The following is a 20345-nucleotide window of genomic DNA, read 5'->3' as shown; positions in this document are numbered from 1 at the left end:
GATTTAGCCACATTGCCTGTCATTGCGTTAGGCCAGTCAACATCCATCAGTCGAGAGCGTAAAAAGCTTTTTTTTGTCTTTTCAAGTGTCAAGAGGAAGCTGCTGTCTTTGAGATTATGGAAGATGGAAGATGTCTGGTGAAATTTCACATCTTTGTTTTCTGTACATGACACAGAGCCGTGATGGTAATAAGGCAGATATTTTTTACATGGCAACAGACTTAATAATGCGGTTTGTGCCAAAACCACTTTTGCAGTATGTAGCCCAGAAATGAAGTCTAGTTGGGTGAATTACTTCTTACAGAAGCTTTTCAAAGGTACACAGCAGTGCTTGGGTGTAGACTGGGACACGCGTACGGTACATGAAAGCAGTGGGCTTGAATCATACAAAGGCTAAACCCATTACAGGTCCAGAGGGGTGGGCAATACAGTGCCTTGTCCCGCTCCTCTAAACAAGACTCTGGGTACTGGAGGCTGGAAAAAAGGCTTGTAACACATACATTAAATTTTAATTGTTTTTCCACCCCCTTCCTTCACATCTCTGAAGTAGCAGCTCCTGAAACCTTAAAAGTGTAATGCCAGCTAGATTTTCATGGCTGTGCCTTTGTAGAATAAAAGATACAACAGTGGAGGGAAAATAATTTACTCTCTGATGCTGGAGGTAGACAGTTGCTTTTCAAATTCCAAGTTTTGGTCCTTTATTTTATTCAGCAGTGAAATGCCATGAATACAGAAAATAATGTCTGTTACAATTCTCAACCATGACCTTCTAATGTCAGAGAACTTTTAACGTATGGACACAGTACACATTAATGAAAAGTATCAAAAAAAGTCGCTGGATCGATCGATCAAAAAGGAAATGAAAACAAAAACAAACCAAAAAAAGTTCTCACCAATTACATAAACATATGTTTGCTACAGTCCCAATTTACTGTATACATAGGGGGATCATATTCTCAATTATTAGAGAAGGATAGCAGTAGAAAGGATACATGACTCAACTGCCAGACATAATGCTTCATAAAGTATGCACAGAGGTACAAGCAATAAATACACACATTAGGTTAAGCCTTACAGCTACGCAAAGCAGATGCAGAAAAAGCAAGTTTGCTATTCTTAGCGAGCAATGAGAGAGAAACAGTAAAAATTCAGGTAAGTCAGAAAAGAAACACTGAGATTTTTTTTTTCCTCTTAGAAAAAAGTCTGGTAAATTTATGGGTCCACCAACATTTTTTTTTTTACATAAGTATGCACAGTTATCAAAATACAGACAAAAATCAACCCAGAAAATCCAGACAATCCTAAAATCTAGTGGAGGAGCAGATCGCAGTTCTGGAGGTCTTTCTGGTATTATGTGCAAGCAACTATTTTAGACATTTTTTTTTACTTAATTTATACAAAACCCATGCAAATCTACAGGTAATATGCATTCTGTGGCTGACAGGTTTTTATCCCTCCCAAAACAGTATATCTGAGGTAACGCACTCTTATGCATTGTACGTACAGTTAGGCCATCATCCCCATGGTTTTTATTATATTCTTTTTATTAGTTCTCGTTTCCAGTCCACCAAATGATTTTTTTAGACATGCATTTTTAAAAAAAAACACAATATTCCCTTACAGATAATCTATACATTATCATTCTACAAATGTTTTGAGGACAACCTATTACAATGCAAATCTTCCATATCTTGACGCAGGGAATGTAAACGTTGGGCTTGAGCCACGTCCTATGAGACAAGCGCAGTAAAGTGTAACGGCTCTTGTGGCATTCTCGTAACTCGTGCAATCCGTCGTAATTGTTCTGAATTGGTTGTTGTGCAGAGGTAGGAGCTTTTAGAAAGCCTTTTTGGGTAAGTGGGAGAACCCTTTTTTTTCTTTTTTTTTTTGGAAAGACGCAGCATCCTTTTTATTTGGTGTGATAAGATTATTAAGAACGTCGTCTTCAAGTCGTTTTGCTGACTCCAGCTAAGTATTGAAGGGATAAGCTTTGTTCCAGGGCCCAGTACCCTCTTGACGTGGAACTGGTACGCGCGTGTATGTGTGTGTACTTTACAAGCTGAGCGTTTGTACAGTACCGCACGTGTCTTGTGTGTTAAGCTCTTACAAGCCCTGTTCTTTGGCTTGGCACAACACTTGAAAACATACATATGCACAGTGTGTTTCCATTTTGGTCTAAACAGAGCAGACACGTTGCTCGCTGCTGCAGCACGACACAAAGCCACGTCAGGTCTTTGACAGCATACGTTTTCAGCAGCTGGAGATTTAACCAAAACAAGAAAGCTGGCAGACCACAAGCCTAAGGTCTGTGTATGCTAGTCTCTGACACATGTGTGTGTGTTTGTGTAGTTATACTGTGTGTAGTTTCAGGTTTTCTTTATCCCATACAAGAGGAGGCAGAATTTTGTGTAACTTTGGTTTACTGAAAACATAAATGACCATTAAAGCAACAACGCTTTTCTAGATGACACTGGCTGTGAAATGATGGGACGTAGTTTCCACAGTAACTACCTCTCTTTAAGTCACCCTAAAGCATGATATAAAAAGCTGGCTGCCTACCCAGAGCGCCATCGGTGGCGATGCCTTTTGTACGCGTTTGGAAGCTGCACAGACCCACGCGACGAGGATTTGATGAAGTTAAAGCGAATCTCACCTAGAAAAAGGTAGATGATCCTCTTCCGCAATGGCTATTACTATTTGCTTTTCCATGGTAACCAAGCCACATCATTTCATATTCACTTGAAAATGTGACTTATTTGGCTTCACTAGATATTCTTCATGTTTGGTTAGCGATGTTTTCAGTTTCGGTTTTGACGCGGCTCGGAAGAAAAAAAAAAAGCCACGGAATAAAGACATTATTTTGACAGTCCCACTTAGAACAATACATATTCACCAGGTTAGAAAAAATAAAAATAAATAAAGAAAAAACAACTATGTGTAATGCATAAGAAAAGTAAAAAAAAATAGAATAAAATAAAAATTCACAACAACACAATGTTTCTGCACTTCCATTGAATACACAAATGTTTTGGTCATGATCCACTTTTACAGTTAGCTGCTCTCTACCAGTTACAGCACAAAATGCCTGCAGTTCAAACATCACATCACCTCCTACCTATGGTATGTCTGGCAGAAAATCTCCAAAGTGGACTTTTTTTTGTTTGTTTTGTCTTTTTTTTGTATGAGTTAGCAAATTTCACATCAAAACCAGCCTTTATTTTCCCTCCATCTTCCTCATGATCATCTTTGTATAGGGCTAAATGAAACAATCCCAGAGGTTATTCCAAGGTAGTTTGCGGAACAAAAGCTTCTCTTTGTACTAGTTTAAAGTGGCAGAAGGCGGACCAAGAGGAGTTTGGTGGCTTCTGTCTATAAGCTATTGGCCATTGCTAGTGTTGGCTTTGGTTTCTAGCTGTTGCCTGTGACTGTTTGAAGGTAGACAAAGCTTTCGAACGAGGAGGTAAAAGGAGAACAGCGAGAAGAAAATTATGCAGAAATGCATTTGTTTTGGAAATGGCGCTTTTTAACAAACTTATTTCTTCCCCAACTTAATTTCTATTTTTTTTAATGTTTATTCACAAACAGATAACAGACTGGAAGCCAACTTTTTTCTTATTTTTTTTTCTCCTTTGTTTTTTTTTTGTGTTTTTTGTGTTTTTTTTATGGACAGCTGCAACAACAGTCTTGGTACCGCAGTTCTGTTACTGGTGTGATTTGGGGAATGGCATTTACAGTTGGTGGTGTCTAAAAAGAAATCATATTTGGGAAATTAACAATGGTTTTAAAAGAAAGCTGAAAATAATATACTGGGTTTCATAATAGTAGCAACATACAGGCAGTGACACAAATTTCTGAGACTACTCCTGTGCAAATGATAACAGAGCAACAACTTGAATTGAACCAGCAATTGTCTCTAGACATTAACAACTACTGTGGGTTGGATTATTCACAAACATAAAATGTCTTCCTTTTTGGCAGTATATGAGGCCGCTAACTTTCAACGGAACATGGTTTTCCCCATCCATGAGTCTATCATCCTTACACGGTATGTGGCCACGCCATCCCTAATGAAACAGATCTCAAAGAGTTCAATTTTTTTCCCAATCAGACATCTCATGCCTGTTGTGTGTTTGGGGGATCCCAAAGGGCTGCAACAAAGAGTTCCTTTGGCCCAGTCTCTATCCGGATACATGCTCAATAAATAGTCCCAGTGGTGAGAGAGACAAAGAGAGTCAGCTGTGGTTGCTTGGACTGTGGAGTGGTTTCTAGTCTTGCGGGAGGTCTGTGTGAGAGAAACAGTGCGGTTCGGTGAAAGGATATGTTGACCAAAAACTGTATCCTAGTCACTCCAGGTCTTCTGATAAGTTCCCTTCCTCCAGCTCCCGGTCCTCCTCCAGCTCTGGACTGTGATTGGCTGTCGTCACAAGCGACATCGGACAGTCGTCGTCGTCCATATTAAGTGGCTCCTCCTTTATGTGAATGGGTGGCCTATGACACAAACACATAGGCGATAAATGTTAGATTTATTCTTTGATTCAATGACAAATCCTTGCAGCACGATCACATTTAAAGGTACAGTTCATCAGTAAATGACAAGTTTTCTCAAGCGTGCAGTGCTATTTATCCATCAGGATGGTTGTGTTTGCATCTGTTGAATGTAATGAAACGAAATCACATGTTGCAGGTAAAAAGCAGGCAGAGGCTTGTGGGCCATTTAGTTTCTCTACTTTTCAACGAAGGCAGACACCTCTGCATCAGAATCTCCACAACTGGCCAACTGATACCAAAACAATGGATAAATAGCAATACAGGCCAGAGGACACATGATTTTATGGTAAACTGTAAAGTATAACATTTAAAGTAAGGGAAACCTCATTTACAAGTAAATTCTGAAGGGAACATAGTCAGGTGACTTATTACCACCATAAAGCAATTTGCAAAAGAGGTGTGGAGGAGTAATTCCCGTTACTGCATAGACTGTGTTCAGCTAACAGACAAATATTCAGTGGTATCAAAAAAACGGGCGTTACATGCATTATCTAGAAAGTAACATGTTGTTTGTGAGACACTAATTCGACATGATGCCTCACGTCTACTGTATGTAAGCGCATGAAAATTGCATGAAAAACATGGCCTCTGTAAGGCCGATAAGCTGTGATGTTCCAGACATGTTTGGCATTTAAAAGTTTACTGATGACACCAGGTTGAAATACATGAAAAAGGAAAAAAAGGGGGGGAAAAAAACAGGCCACATAATAAATAATGGAGAATTTCTCATCCCTGAGCCCCCTGGAGCAAAGGCAGAGGAGAGGCTTTTTTATCTAGTTAATAGAAAGCGCAGCCACTCGTTAATATGCAGGGGCTGTGCGTGTCGCTCCTCAAGAGGAAAAACCGGCAGCTAGGTTCTGCCATTAATCAACTTCAGCCCCGGCAGTTCGCTCGGACACCATGATACATGTTTTTAACTCTAAATGGATGAATATCTTTAGCCAGTGTCAATAAGCACTGGGCAGGAAGCAGCAATGGCGCTGCTCACAGGACGCCTTATGCTTCAGAACAACAGAGGAGTGGGCGGGGAAAAAAAAGAAGTGTCGGGCCACTAACAAGAATAATAATGCTGTCACACACAAACAAGGCATAACACGATCTGGGGCTCTAGTCAGGGAGAAGGGTTTGTGCCATGATGATAAATCTGACAAAAGCTAATTATTTTTGACACATCGGATGCATCAGAAAATCCCCCTAGACTTTGAAAGAGGAGAGCGGGGAGAGAGAGAGGGAGACTTATCAAGTGGTAGTATGTTAGGAAACCTCTCTCCTGGGTTGCCTTCATCAGTGGAAGCGGGGAGGGCAGGGGGGACTTTGAATTTGAAAAGAATTTTAAAAGGTACAGATGACTTTAATATTCAGAGCCAAATACTGTAAATTAATATTCTGATGTGGTGGGATGAGAAAGGGAGGCTGATCTTAACAGGATGCGAACGGGAGCGCATGAACATTTCTGTTTCTGTGCCTCAGGTTTACAGAAGGTGGGAGATTAGACAACAACAACTCCACGTCCTCTTACCTGCTGATGTAACAGCTAACAGCATGGAAAGACAGATTTTTTTAAAAATCAAGATATTTATTTATGTTGCTGATGGAGAGTAAAACTGGTGTTGAAAGGTGATAAAATGATGGGCTGATTGCCAGAAAGTTACAAATTTGTTGCTGAAATATTTTATGTTTTATATGAGTGCTTGGACAAAAACACTTCCTGCTTTCTGAGACACTAAAATGTGGCTGTATAAAGGGATGTTTATGTCACTATGTGAGGCTGTACCCCGCCTTTCACTCATTAGTTAAAGCTGTTCATAAACACCATGCTGTAAAAATTTAATATGTCCACTGCTGCTGATCAGTACTTTATATTTGTATACTAGCACCAGATACAAACCATGGTTCAGCTGGTGCCCACAGCGAGTGAAGCAATGCATCCCTAGTTTTGTCGAGCACAATAAAAAGTGTTTCATAAAGATTTTCATCATCTTTTAAACACCATTTCCCGAAAATGACAATGAGTCTGTACTTGAATGCATCATGTGGATCACCTGGCAGACTGGAATGTGTTCTCATGCACCTCATTAGATGTTTGTGTGGCTCCGACGATAACATTCACAGGCTTTGTGACACTTTATTAAAATATGTGGATGAGCCATTTAGTGCTTAATAGCTAGCTGCCATTATTGAGTCACTCAGCAGGACTTTTGCGATGTAATAAATACGCAGTGCTCCGAGTGTGTGTATGTGTGTGTGGGTTCTAGAGATGCCTGGCTCTCACATCAATTGGAGATTAGCACCTGCAATCATGCAGAGGTATGTCGGGACAAATGCGATCATTAGTGCATGGATCTAATGGTAGGCTGGGGGGGCAGGAGAAGTAGTGTGGTGAGGAAGATAGAGTATGAGAGGAGTGCAGGCAGCCTGGGGAAGGGAGGGAGGGTTGGTAGTGAAGGAGGGGGCAATAAAAGTTTGCAAAATTTCAGACACCAAAGAGAGTTGGGCCTCAGTGTGATGACACGTTTATTGGCTCTCATCTCAGAATCAGTTGAGTGAACAATAACTACATCACTCAGGGCTTGTTGATCTTTTGCGAGGAGGTTTGCAGATGTTTGGACTGGTGTTAAGGACACTACTACTTTTTAGCCTGTGGCTACACTGAACAAAGCCAAAGGTTTCAGTGGAAATATAAACAACAGACTTGGTTTCACCTAAAACGTTACCAGTCATTCATTTAGACATTTAAATTGAAAAAAGATGTGTTTACAGTCTTTAATCCTGTTATCAAGATTGGTGCAATTAAATATCTAACTCACTCAACGTGTACAGGGATTACCTGGCTCCAACCTAAAACATGTTTTACGAAATGAAATGATCAATACAATAAAGTTTTTAGACAGCGTGGCACTTCTGCATAAGTATTCAGAGCCAAAACTACATGATGTGCACACGCTCACACCAGTATGCACACAAACCCAGGATGGCCCGGGGCAGCCTGCTTTGCGGTTAAGTAGATATCATTAACCTTCAGACATTTAGGAGAAGAAGAGGTTTGAATGGACTTGCTTGTGCTGAGGACTCCTCTCCAGAGAAAGGCCTTCAAGGTGATGTACTATTTAGTTTAGTGCTACAAGCCACTCTATTATTTAAACACATCTTGGAAAAGCCATTCATGAAAAACACATTTCTTCCATTTTGAGGTTGTTGTGGCTTTGTAAAGGCGGGCAGGGACCGAGGGAGGGATAGACGGAGGGAGGAAGAGAAGGATGGATGGATGCGTCTAATCTTCTAATCTTGCTACCCTTGCAAGTGTCAAGGCTAGTGCGGCCAGAGAAAAGAGAATGCAAGAAAAAGGAAGTGCTGTCCTTTTACTAAAAATTAAATGAGCTGAGGGAGTGGTAACACTGGATTCTGTCTGGAGCTGGGCAGATTTGCTCCACTTATTACCCCCTTTCAAAGAGGGGTAAACATGTCCAAACAGATTAATGTATAGACGTCTGGTACTAAGGACTAACCAAACACTCCTCTGTTCTCTCTGATACACTTAGTCACATGAAGCAGAAGTGCATCTTTTATCCATTAAAGAAGTGACTAAGCTGATAGGTTTCCAACATGGCCTTTGATGGAGAGTGGACGAGAATCATATAAGAATCATTTCTTTGTGTTTGTTTCCGTGTGTGCTTCATTTTTCCACAGCGAGTGCTTACGCAGATAGTTCTTTGTGACATCAGCAGCCCAGACATTCCTAAAAGTCACATGAAATCAATTTTTAAAATCACTCTCACTCTCTCTCACACTCGCTTTCTCTTAGCCACGTTAAATGAGGGATGAGGAAGGGAGAGATTTTTAAAGTAATTAATGCTACACTTGCTAAATATTAATAGGCACAGTCTTGCATAAAATACAGCAGCTAAACCCCTATAATGCAGACGGTGGTGTAATTAAAGACAAATGTGTAATAGAGCCTATTTATAGACTAACTGTTGGCCAAGCGTCCGCTTCACCTCAGGTATAAGCACAAAGACAATCAAATTACAGCAGAAGATAAAGGATGAGAAAAAGTCTGCTTATGATATCGTACGTGCTGGAAATTGAACCCTGCCCTTGGGTCAGAGAAAACTGAAATAAATACTGATACAGAGGGTTAAATGTCAGGCAATTAAACTAACAAAGGAATTCAACGTAGGCGTACAAAGGGGAGGGGTCAATGTGTGCTTGCATACTTAGATAAGCACTCTTAAAAATGTGTGAGGTGTAAATTAGTGCATACCCACCGCATTTAACATTATGAAGCATGAAATAGGAACTCTGATCCATCGTGTGCATGCTGCAACATCATAGGTATGCTGTAATGGTTGTCATTTAAATCCACACAGCAGCTGTTATGGGCTGAGTAAAGGGCAGTATAAGCACCGGCAGCTTTTAATGAGATCGACTGGGGGTGAATTGTAGTTTGTGTTTTAAAAAGCTTTTAGGTTTTCTAAAAAGAATCTTTGACAATGTCTTAAGATCAGTGTTTAATCTGAGAAAAGTGCAGATGATGTGCACAAATTTGAGTCCTTAGAGGTCTAAGTAGCCCCAAGAGTTAAATTACTTGCAGGTATATTTTCTTCTATGTTCAGAAGCTTACATGTGTACTGGAGGGGAGTATCTGGGGCTGCTGTGTCCGTTGGTGTCCAGGTGGTCGACTGAACCGTTGAGGTCCTCGTGGGCTGACTGCAGCAGCGTGGGGGGGCTGCCGCTCAGCGTAACTGGGGGACTAACACCCAGCAACCCCGGTGGGCTCCCTCCCAACTGACCAGGCGGACTTCCTGCGGTCAGTCCGGACGGGTCTCCGCCGAGGAGGCCGTGGCAGGTGCCTCCCATTGGGCCTGTGGCACCACTGCCCATGAGCCCCGGGGTTCCCAGCAAAGGCAAGGAGGTCTCTGCTAGGGCAGCCTGTGGGAGGAAGAGACAAGGAAGGAATATTAGGAATTAGAACTTGAATAGAACAGTGAGAGACAGGTCCAGGAACACTGAATAACTGGGTGCATAAGAGGGAGTAATCATTTACTGTCACACAGTTGTTTTGGTGGTTTAGAAGCAGTAAGAAGAGTGAATATTATGATTTAACACAGTAATTATTTAAAGACCGTGGCTCAGTGTTGTTCAGCTGGAAACTATTTTTCCCCATGTGACACTTTCCTGACAACTACTTCCCCTCACCTGCCATTCCTGTGCCCTTGTGTGGTGTGGCTATTAAAAAAAAAGTCCCCCCAAAACTTTACCTCCAAATAATAAAAACTCTTGACACTTTTGCCTGCTGAGCATTAAAGTTATATACGGTGATTAAATTTTTAAAGTTTTTGCCATGAGCACCTCGCCAGCGTACACTATGAAGGCAAATCATTTATGACAGCTTAGATAAATATTAATGCACATGCCCTTGCATTTGCACATGCCGCTATCAATCTAGGGTGGCTGCCACTGCTGAAAGAAGGGAAAAAGAAGGGAATCAAGGAGCGAGAGTTGCTCCTTGATTCAACCACAGGGTGGCCTTCTCTGTCTGATGGCAGACCGGAAGAGAGAAGAGTGAGTGGAGAGGTGCAGAAATTCACAAGCAAGAAACAAGGTGGTAATTCAAGTTAGAAAAAGAAAAAAACTTGCTCCCTCTTATGCAAAGTGGAAGTATGAATATGGAGTTCTATTGTGCACATTAACTGCAATCATTCAGTCACTCAGGCAGTGGTCCTGTCTGTCAATCACGTAACACCCGCAGCCAGCTCAAGGTTTTGGTCCATACCTGTAAGCTGGCATTTAGTGCAGTTCCATAGCCAAGACTGGAGGGCAGATTCTTGACAAGTGATGGGCTTCTGCATACAAAAAAGTAAGCAAAACAAACAACAACAAATGAGTCAATCAGTTCATAACATAATGTGTAATGTGATGCTAATAAGAGAGTGCAGAGTGTATTTAACAGCGTTTCCACTGATCCTTTTACCGATCTGGATCTATGAGTCGGCAGAGCACCTACCCCGTGATCTTCTGCGACCTGCGTTTCTGGTACTCCACCTCATCTACTGTCCACACTGCCCCCTTCACATTCTCCACGCGCACAAAGCACTTGTGCAGACTGAGGTTGTGGCGGACAGCATTCTGGAGGCAGAGAGAAATGACGCACAGGTCAGAGGGATGAGGTAAAAAAAAACGAGTCATGTTCACTCATTATCCATCAAGAAAAAAAATGAAGACGAGGAAGGCTTCAAAATTGATTTTTTTTCCTGCATTTTGAAGAAATTCTTAACATTCACGCACCATTGATTTAATTAGTAAAAAATTGAGTGAGAGCGAATGCTCTTACAAGTCCTGCACACAGTACATATCAATCAGAGTAAGTAGGCTAAAAGGAGGTAATCAGCATAGCGAATGGCTTATGGTGGTGACAGAAGTGGTAATGCCGGCCTTGATAATGTGATGTCAGTAACCCTTCCTGCTCCAGAAAAGCATTGCTCTTAATGGACACATCGCTTAAAAGATGACAGTATTGGAAGGGGAAGAAAAAAAAAGTCAGTCGTCAGGAGGCCCCTGTGTCTGTGTGTTAGAGACAGTGTGTTCCTGCAGAAGTCAGGGCATTAAGCTGAACTGTATCTGACATCTATATGTCTAAATACTCTGGTAAAATGACACAATCATCTCTCAATATTATTATCAAAGCTGCTGTTGAATTAAAAAGAAAACAATAAGGCGTTTTCATTAATTACTAAATAAGAAATTGCTAGAGAAAGAAGCACTCTTCTATTAATATGACAATACGTCCATAATTAAAACATGCATCAGACTCTACAAATAATAACCTTGGCTTTAATATCCCTGCCTCTCATATTTATCATCTCCCTTAGCTTGGTGTGTACTGCTCAAGAAAAAGGGATTCAGAAAAAAAAAGAGAAAAAAACCTCATAAGCAGATCTCGCATCTGACCTGAAAATCCCAGGATTTGATTGATCTTAATGCCCATGGCTCTGAATATGATAATTTTAATATTAATGAGCAAATGAGCAGTTTTATTATGCATGCTATATAGTTAGAACTAATAAGCTTCTGGGTGAGAGAAAAGAGAGAGAAAGGAAAAGTGGGGTGTGGGGTGCAGATCCCTCTTTTGAGCTTATGAGACCAAGCTGAGATATTAAACTACCTTTCATTTCTCTCCTTTCTTCTCCTCCTCTTTTTTAAAACAAATTCTCTTCATTAATCAAATGACAGGCCCATCGCTGATCATCCCCCTAATGCTTACAAAGGGAAACGCACTGCTGTAGATGTAAATAGATTGCATTGGCTTTTGTGCAGGGTGGGGCAGATTAGGATATTTTACTAAAAAAGGAGCAGGAAAGATTTGAAACTGTTCAGATGCTGGTGGTGATGGTGATGTTGGTGGCAGCGGTGTTGTTTGGTGCCAGTGAGAACATATCGTAACATCAGTACGCAGCAAAACACGGAGCGCGCTGTACAAACTGGAAAAGGGCACCCATCTTACTACGTGTCCTCTTGTATTGGTGATCACACACCCATGTGCTCATTTGCATCCCAAATCCAAATTAATTCACTTTGCTAAATCTAGTGCTGCGACGCGCCTCGCATGCTGATGAGCGGCTGGTTGAGTTTTCCCTCCAGTCCTCTGTGCAGCCACAAAGGCTAAAGGGAGCTAACAAATGACATACAGGGGCCAAGGATAAATAACAAAAAAAAAGAAAGCAATGAAGACAGTGGTGCTTAAATGGGGCTTTCTTTATCAGCAGACAGGCACACTTCTGCTTAAAACATGTGCTGCAGGAAAAATATTTTTCACCATCTTTGTGTTGGGGAGACAGGACAATAAAGTTGTAGGGACAGATATACAAATGGGCCCTTTTGTGTGGGTAAATAAAGAGTGCTCCCTCCATGACAGGCCAGTTCTCACTTTGCCCCCCTTGCTTTAGTTCCACACTCTTAACCCCTCTCACAGGCACAATGTATGTGCTCACGTGTACATTGAGTTCCTGTGTGCATGCATCTCTGGCCTCCGCACAGTGGAGAACTGGTTAACAGGCAAACAGCCATCTTTCTTCCTAATTAACCAATGATATGCAAGAGAAGGTGGTTTTCGGGACTAGGAGGAGGGGTGTATCTCTTAACAAAAGGTGCTGATGATGGAGTGGCTGCTGTATAATTAGTGCGTCAGAGCCCTCTCCTCTCCACGCCAAGCCTCCGCTATTAATTGCACCGAATTAGAAAACGATATCTGAGGGGAGAATAATTCTTTCGCCTGTCATTTCTAAACAGAAAAGGCAGAACGGTGGAAAAATAAATAAGAGGAAGAAAAGGGCTCCATTCAAGAGAGAGGTTGGAAGGAAAGGGGAGAGGAGTGCTAATCGCTCTGTGCTGAGTAAATATATGCTTTCTTAAGGTTTTGTGTTTGACTTGAGCGGGTGGAAGGAGCAGGCTTTGCTATGAGGGGAGTGAAAGTGCACGGGAGGGTGAAGAGGGCTGCTTGAGGGGGGGGGGGTTCATGAAGGTTACCTTCCAAGTTGCAGCGTTGCGTCTGAAGTAAGCGAACGTGCGCGTGAACCAGCTGTAGATTTCATTAAGTGTTAACTGCATGTCAGCAGAGTCCATGATAGCCTGAAATGAGATGACATCAAATAACGGTTGACTAACGAGACCAGGTAACTGACACGCATACAACAACAGACAGAGAGGAGAGAAGGAGAGCTGCCACGATTCATGCAGCAATTAATTTTAATCTAATCAGGCAAAGTTAATTTATTTCCCACTCACCTGTCTTATGAGGGTTGCATAAGTAAATGGCGGTCTGACATCTGCGTTCTTATAAAACTCGTAGTTTGGGGCAATCTCTGGAAAAATAAATACTGTGTCACCACCTGAAATAATTGGTACATTTTATTCCTTTAGGTATTGAATTTACTCAAGGTTACATCAAATTAAAATGGGGTGGGGTAAGGATTGGGGGGGAGATGGGGATGGAGGGGGGTTGACAGAGAAAGGGGGCACATCAAATCAACATTTTCCATGTCTAACAAAATGCATTTTTAATTAATCTCTCTCATGAGAGATCTTAAACACTAATACATCCCATAAAATGAGATCCGTGTAGTTAGTTAGGCTCAAGTTGAATAATTTATGTTGCTCCATACTAAACACAGAGAGTAAATATAAACATCAAAAGATGTCCCGTTTAAAATGCAAAGCTTAACACATTCAATGTCTTAATGTAATAAATATTGTATTTTTTTTCCCACCATTATTTGAACTTAATTAACATTCATGTAATATTTATGCACAGAGGAAGTTCTTGTCTATTTACATATAGAGTGATTAAACACACGCTTGCTTTTATAAACCCACCACCAGACAGCTCACACTGGTAAGACCAACAAGCCTCTGCGGTTTGTGGTTATGCGTTTATGTCAGTTGTGTGTGTGTGTGTGTGTGTTCACTTTCATGTCTGTGTGTGTGCTAAACTGCTAGAATATGATTAGTTAAAATTACTATTAATAGTCCAGGGCTCCGGGTACTGAACATAATTTTTTCATTAGATAAAGAAACAGAAACGTACCCTAAACTAGAAGAGTGGCATTCTAGTTTATGTCAAATAACTAATATATAAATATATATATGAATGAGAATAAGCCACTTCATGTTAAATTCAATCAGGAAGTGAATTTTCCAGTAACTGAAAGTATTCTGATATCTGTGTTAGGTGCTGCGCTGAGTAGTTGGTCCTACCTGACGACAAAGGCATGGAATATTTGTCCGAGTGGCGTCTGCGCATGGCTCCCATGCTGGGGACGTTTGCTCCTCCCAGCACCGATGGCACGTGGGGCATTGCAGCCATGGGTGTGATAGGTGCTGTGGGCGTGGTCGGTGTCTGAGGTAAGTTGGGGGGTGACGCTGAGGGCAGGTTCTTGGACATGGTGACGCTGGACACCAAGTTGAGCTGCGATGGAGGAAGACAGAATGCGATTGGTGGAGAGCGTGAAAGAGACAGAAACAACTTGGGGGAGGGGGGTAAGAGGGGGAAGTAGGAGGAGGAAGGCATTATTTTGTGGTTTCTCTGACAGAGCAGAGTGTCTGCTCTCCTCCTCTCTAACACAGCTGTGTTTCCACTAACAAGGCTCGTGGAGAGGAGCCAGCCCATCTCCACTAATTACAACCACCAAATTGTATCATAAGAATTCTAATTAGAGCACGCTGTTCAAGATTATCCAACGATCAGCCTCCGTGTTATCCTGGCCCCATCTCTCTTTATCTCTCTATTTATCACACCCTCCCTCTCTCATTTCCTCCCTCCCTTTCCATCTACCCCACTGCAGCCACCCATAATTCTTATGCACTGAGGAAATGAGCATATCAAAACTCTTTTTCTACACTGTTGGAGTGCTTGTGCCAACATGGGCTGTCTGACCCTAGTCTCTAACCACAACTTTTCTTACAACAGATTTGAGCTATGTCACAAAAGGGGAAGGCTTTCCTGGATAGTTTTAGTTGACGGGGTGATTGGAAAGCAGGGAGAAGATGGGTTCACGTTCTCAGCCTTTGTGAACAGGTTGCAAACTCTACTATCTGATCAACAGGCCCACTGGATACAGTCAAACTGTATCCAGTGATTTTGTAATTGTATTCTACCAACTACTTCTCACTTTTTGTGTTTAATGGGACTGTTTCATACTCAACTCTGATTTGTCAATACTAGACTGACCAAAATAATGTAACCAAAAAGGTTCGAGTGTAAAAAATCTCTCCTGTCACTTTTAGATTCTATATATTTAAATGAAGACACTATGAGCAAATCAAAGCAACTCCGTGGACAAAGTATGCTATGCACAGGGTCAAACTGCAACTAATTATGTTGCTTTTAACTAAAACTGTCTGCATTTGTACATCTCAACACTGGGTGGTGCATATGTCATTAAACAACTGCTACAGTAACTCATTACATTATGTTTAGTTTGAACTGGTCTGCAATTTGTTAGTGAGAAGAATTCAGGACGGGCGTGCTCAAAGTCTGAAACAAAAACAGTAACAGTACTGTAACAAAGTAGTCGCTAGACTATAAAACTATCTTCATGGCCAGGCTTGACACACTATCAGTGCGCCTTGAGTGTGAGAGAGGTATATGACTCAGTGCCAGTGTAGATTCCTAATGAAGAATCATAAAGCAAGTATCTTTTTCCCCCCTACAAAAAAGCCTAGCCTGATAGTCCGAGTTTCAGTCTAATCTAAATTGCTCTGTGGGTGGACAGTCAATCACAGAAATTCAACCCAACAACACAACTGAAAGCAAGTATTCCTCCAGGAAAGATTACAAATGTAATAGATTCTTTGTCCCTAATTCAGTGTGACTTTCAGTACATGAGGAAGTATAGGAAGTGGGACTTTGAGTTCTTTCTTTGCGTGAGCATACAAAAGACACTTAAATGAATTTACACGGACAGTGACGGCCACTCCAGACACATGTGCACTTGGCGACTTTCTCTCCTTCCCTCCTTTGACATTAGAGGCGAGGAGAGCGCTGCTTACCTCTGGCTCTGCTGCCAGCTCTGCTCGCTAATCGTCCAGCTTTTCCACCACTTTTGCATTTCCTTCCCAAATCTCATGTGAGAGGCTCTAACCGACTGGAAAATTCCTAACTGACCTTTTAGTCTCTGCTCTAATTTAGTCGGAATGGTAATGACATCGTTACATATTCAAACCAAATTGCCTTAATTGTGAGTCTACAAGTGGAATGCATCCATTGCGAGAGTTTGAATTAAAAGTGACTTGAAAGATGGAAGGGAATGAGGGCGCCGAAGGCACTGAGAGATGGAGGAGCAAGGCTGAGGAGAAGGTACCGGCGGTCATTTGTGGCATGTGTTGATAAATACGATAAAATGTCAAGTTTGAGACACTCCGGTGGATGTAGTGGTTTTCACATGATAATTATATGCCCACTTAATGAGCTGCTGTAGTGATGGGCTGGGACAAGGGATGAGTACGGGGAATGAGAAAGAAACTTTAGAGGTTATGGAAATAATGTACATATTACCTGTTTTAATAGATCGGATTAAGTGTGTACAGCTACTACTAATATTATCTACTTTTTTTTTTTTTTAAAGCGTGTACCTGGTAATGTTTTAAATATCACTTTATCTGAACACAAACCATTAATTACACTCCAAGTGCTCCCTGTTGTGTCTTTCACTGTTAAGCACTGTTTTACTATTTTTTTGACAGACTCACACTGCACAAACACACAACTGACGCCTTCAATAAAAATAGCAATTCATTTCCTTGCCAGCTATGCCGTCATCAAAGTATGCAATGTGCAAATTTGTGTGTGATTTAAAATGTTTCATGTTGTTTACTCCGTGCATCCTGTTACATACATGCTAACTAGACCCTGAATTGTGAAAAACTTGATGTATTTTTTTTTAAACAGGGTATCTGACAAACACTCACGTTCTGTATGGCAGAAAAAGAGCACTAGACATGCAAACTAGATTCTAAATAAATGCCCTTGTATATGAATATTGGGATGTATTGTATATTTATAATGTTAAAACATAAACATTGCAAACTCCTTGCCTTCGAGCCTTAGTGGCGTAGAGTTCCATTTTTACAAAGTGGAAGTGATTACAGCGAAACAGAAGAAGTGAGCACTTTGTTACCTCTCGCTCATTTGAATACACAAGGTTGGGAGAAAGAGAAATGCTAACTTTGACTCGCATCCATCTACGGCATGGCCAAAAGGTAGCATTTAATGAAGTAGAATAGGGTCATATTGGAGACAGTGAATCAGTGTCTTGTATTCATCTGGCATTAGTTAGCCACGGGCTTCACTAATGAAAAAATAGGACTCACTCTCAGCCCTGATAGGCCACCGTGGACTGCTCATTTTTATCAAACTGTGGGGTCGATTTTCTGTCTTGCATCTGCAGTTCTACTGGGTGCAAACTCGAGGTGCCATTGCAAACCGGCCAGTCACTCTCTCTTTTGTCCCATCTACTAGCTTTTGCAACAGAAACACGCCTGTGCATGTTATTCCCTGCAACAAATCTCCATATTACCTCCCCTTAAAAAACCCGGGGAATCCTCAAAACTGAGAACTTAACTGTTCGTTTAGGAATTGTGTCTGAATTGCCCCCACCATCAAATGCAATTAGCTGCTCTTTCATGTGTGCTTTATGTAATGCAATACTTCATTAGCATCATTCATTCATATTCAGGCATGGATTATAGGCTGCAAATTCTTTATTGGACGAGATGGAACCAAGCTGCTGGAGTTTTGAAGATTAAAAAAAAAACTACAGAGAGGGAGAGGAAGAGAGACAGAGAGAGATTGAATAATAAAAAGGGAGTTTGATTCCTGATGGAATTATGGGATAATTATGCTATCTTGTGATTATCTACATTCTATGATGAGAGGTGATGAGGAAAATTATTCTATTGAAAATAGGCACTTACTAAGCAGCAGAAACACGCTAACAATGTTTTGCTCTCAAATATTTCAAAACGCCTGAAATCGGAAGGAAATAATGTTTGCAAAAATGTATCATCTTAATATCAAATTCAAACACTGGTTAGGAGAGATGCATTTATTATCATTCAATCTAAAAGTAAAAGGCGGGAGAAAGTAAATCCAGAATGGCATCATTTGCCTCCTTCGGTGACCCCGTTTACAATTTGGGATTTTCTTTTTTTTGTAACCAATTTCAGCTTCGCTGTGGGTATTTATGTCAACACCACATCATCTTCAGCACTCAACTGTAATTTTCAGGTGTTTGTTGTTAAAATGACACGTCTTCTCCTCTCCCATTTCACTTTTGAGTGCCGCCGCAAGCCACTGAGCCAAACAGTCATCAGCAGCCAACAGGTTGTTTTGGCTATTATATCTATCACAAAGAAATGACCCTGCGTTTTAGCCAAGGACTCCACCGCTCCGCCATCTAATACACTTCCAAACTCCATTGTCCTCTCGCGGTGCACAATAACCGATAAGAAGCAGATGTAACTCTGTATTACAAATCCCATTCCTCCCCCTCCCCTCCTTTCATCTTCTGTCACTCACTCGCACAACTGCTGCACGGTTAAACTGTTCATTTTCTGCGTTCATGGCCGAGCCTGTTTACAGTATCCAGAGCAATATGCACTCACTGGTTTGGGAGATGACTTGGGTTCTGAGGGCCGCATGTGCAAGTGGGTCATCATCGCCTGAAGACGCTCACGTTCTTTAGAAAGCTGTTAAGAGAAGAAGAGAGTACATTAGAGGAGGGAATACACAGAAGAATGAAAATAAACAAAGGTGAGACACGAGACTTGTCTGGTAGAGAGAAAAAGAACAGAAAAGAAAAAGAGGAGATGAATAAAAAGAAAGCACGAAAGGTAAAAGAAGTAGAAAACGAGGGGCTGGGGGAGAAGGTGCAGACAGGTCAGGCAAAACAAATAGCATTTCATCTTTTTGTCAATAGCAGAATTTAGGTCAGAGAGGCTCTGACAGTAACAAGCTGGTGAGGCCATAAATTAGGTGGTCCTGAGTGTCTGCTCAAAGTCCTGTGGACACTGTTAGGGGGATGGAGCGCAGCCAGCAGCTGCTGAGAGGTGAAGAGGTCTTCCAAACAGGGTGCCAGGCGGCCCCGCCTCCCCGGTCCAGTTAGTTGCTCCAGCCATTGCCTATCATCAATCTAATTCACAAGGAGTGACAGGGACTGGACCATGTGAAAGCCTGAACCCTCTCACGCCCTTAATACATACACACACGGATCAAACACGGAGAGAAACAGACAAGCAAGTAGGTGTGCACGCATACACAGACGCTGGGCCTCATTACTAGTGACGGCTCTCAAGGAAAAAAAAAAGAGAAGGAGTGATGGTGGGAGTCAGGAATGAAAGAGAAGACAAAGAAGACAAGAGACAGGACAGGCAACACAAGTGTATCACTGTAATTGGTCACACTGTAAAGAGCAAGCTTCAGTAGCTTGGACAGAAAATGAATACATATTTGATAAACAGCTTAGATCTTTTTTTTTCTATTTTGCACAATTTATTTACTTAAAAAAAACAATTTATCAAACCAGAAAGGATGGGGAGATGCTTGTGTTTAAGCAGGCCCAGACTGGGTGAGGGGGTTAGAATTTACACTGTATACCCTCAATTGTTTTTTTTTTTAGCACAAAGGAGCTGATTAATAAAGCTAACTTCATTCGCTGGGGAGAACTGCTCAAGTCTTAACGAACCACCATAAGGACTGGTTGTACCTAGCAGACTGTTTCAGCTGGCACTGAGTTTGTACCCAGTTTGAAATATTTGTTTCTAAAGGAAAAGCAGCGCTTGTTGGCAGTGCTGAGTAATAATGTCGCTCAATCAGCGCTCTCATTATCTAGCCAGCATGACTTCTTAATAAGGTCACGCTCCACCTACTGAAAATAGTTCCCTCCTTTTGAGCTTTCTTCAGGTGCAAAGTGCAGTTAATTAACACAGCAGACTAGGAGAGATGCGTTTGCTATAAATTGGAAAGAAAAAGAGGAGGAAAAAAAAGAAAGGAAGAGAAAATAAAGCATACGCTTAATTCAATTAAAACAGTCATAATGACTTTGGCTGTAAGGCCCGAGGATTCCTTTGTTTAGTGGCTTTGTTGAATTCAGCAGGTCCTGCTTGTCTGGAAGTATTAAGCAGACCACAATATGGCCTTCCTCCCGCACACGCAACTTTCAGAACATAAAGTTTTGAATGGCTGATTCACGAGTTAAGTTCAGTATTGTAAAATATAACAATATGTGAGACTTCTTCCCCCCGTTT

The 20345-nt window shown here is 41.4% G+C and overlaps 1 protein-coding gene across 9 annotated transcripts in view; it reads right to left on the bottom strand.

The window, feature by feature from the left end:
* Nucleotides 1–668: 668 nt before the first annotated feature.
* Nucleotides 669–20345, bottom strand: part of foxp2 (forkhead box P2) — a 102551-nt gene continuing 82874 nt past the window's right edge. For 4 of the 9 annotated variants that reach the window (XM_039601076.1, XM_039601081.1, XM_039601080.1 and 1 more), the window contains 8 exons: nucleotides 18705–18788; nucleotides 14298–14508; nucleotides 13329–13432; nucleotides 13071–13172; nucleotides 10552–10673; nucleotides 10321–10390; nucleotides 9169–9476; nucleotides 669–4487 (listed from right to left, as the gene is read on the bottom strand). In XM_039601076.1, the coding sequence (XP_039457010.1) occupies nucleotides 4343–4487; nucleotides 9169–9476; nucleotides 10321–10390; nucleotides 10552–10673; nucleotides 13071–13172; nucleotides 13329–13432; nucleotides 14298–14508; nucleotides 18705–18788 (1146 nt within the window). In that variant the 3' untranslated portion in view covers nucleotides 669–4342. The remainder of the gene's footprint in view (nucleotides 4488–9168; nucleotides 9477–10320; nucleotides 10391–10551; nucleotides 10674–13070; nucleotides 13173–13328; nucleotides 13433–14297; nucleotides 14509–18704; nucleotides 18789–20345) is intronic. The other 5 variants (XM_039601073.1, XM_039601074.1, XM_039601077.1 and 2 more) reach the window with 2 other exon arrangements.

This window comes from Oreochromis aureus, linkage group 17 (genome assembly GCF_013358895.1).
Source record: "Oreochromis aureus strain Israel breed Guangdong linkage group 17, ZZ_aureus, whole genome shotgun sequence".
NCBI classification, from domain to species: domain Eukaryota; kingdom Metazoa; phylum Chordata; class Actinopteri; order Cichliformes; family Cichlidae; genus Oreochromis; species Oreochromis aureus.
The sequence above is the reverse complement of the archived record's forward strand: the minus strand, read 5'-3'. Positions and strand labels throughout refer to the sequence as shown.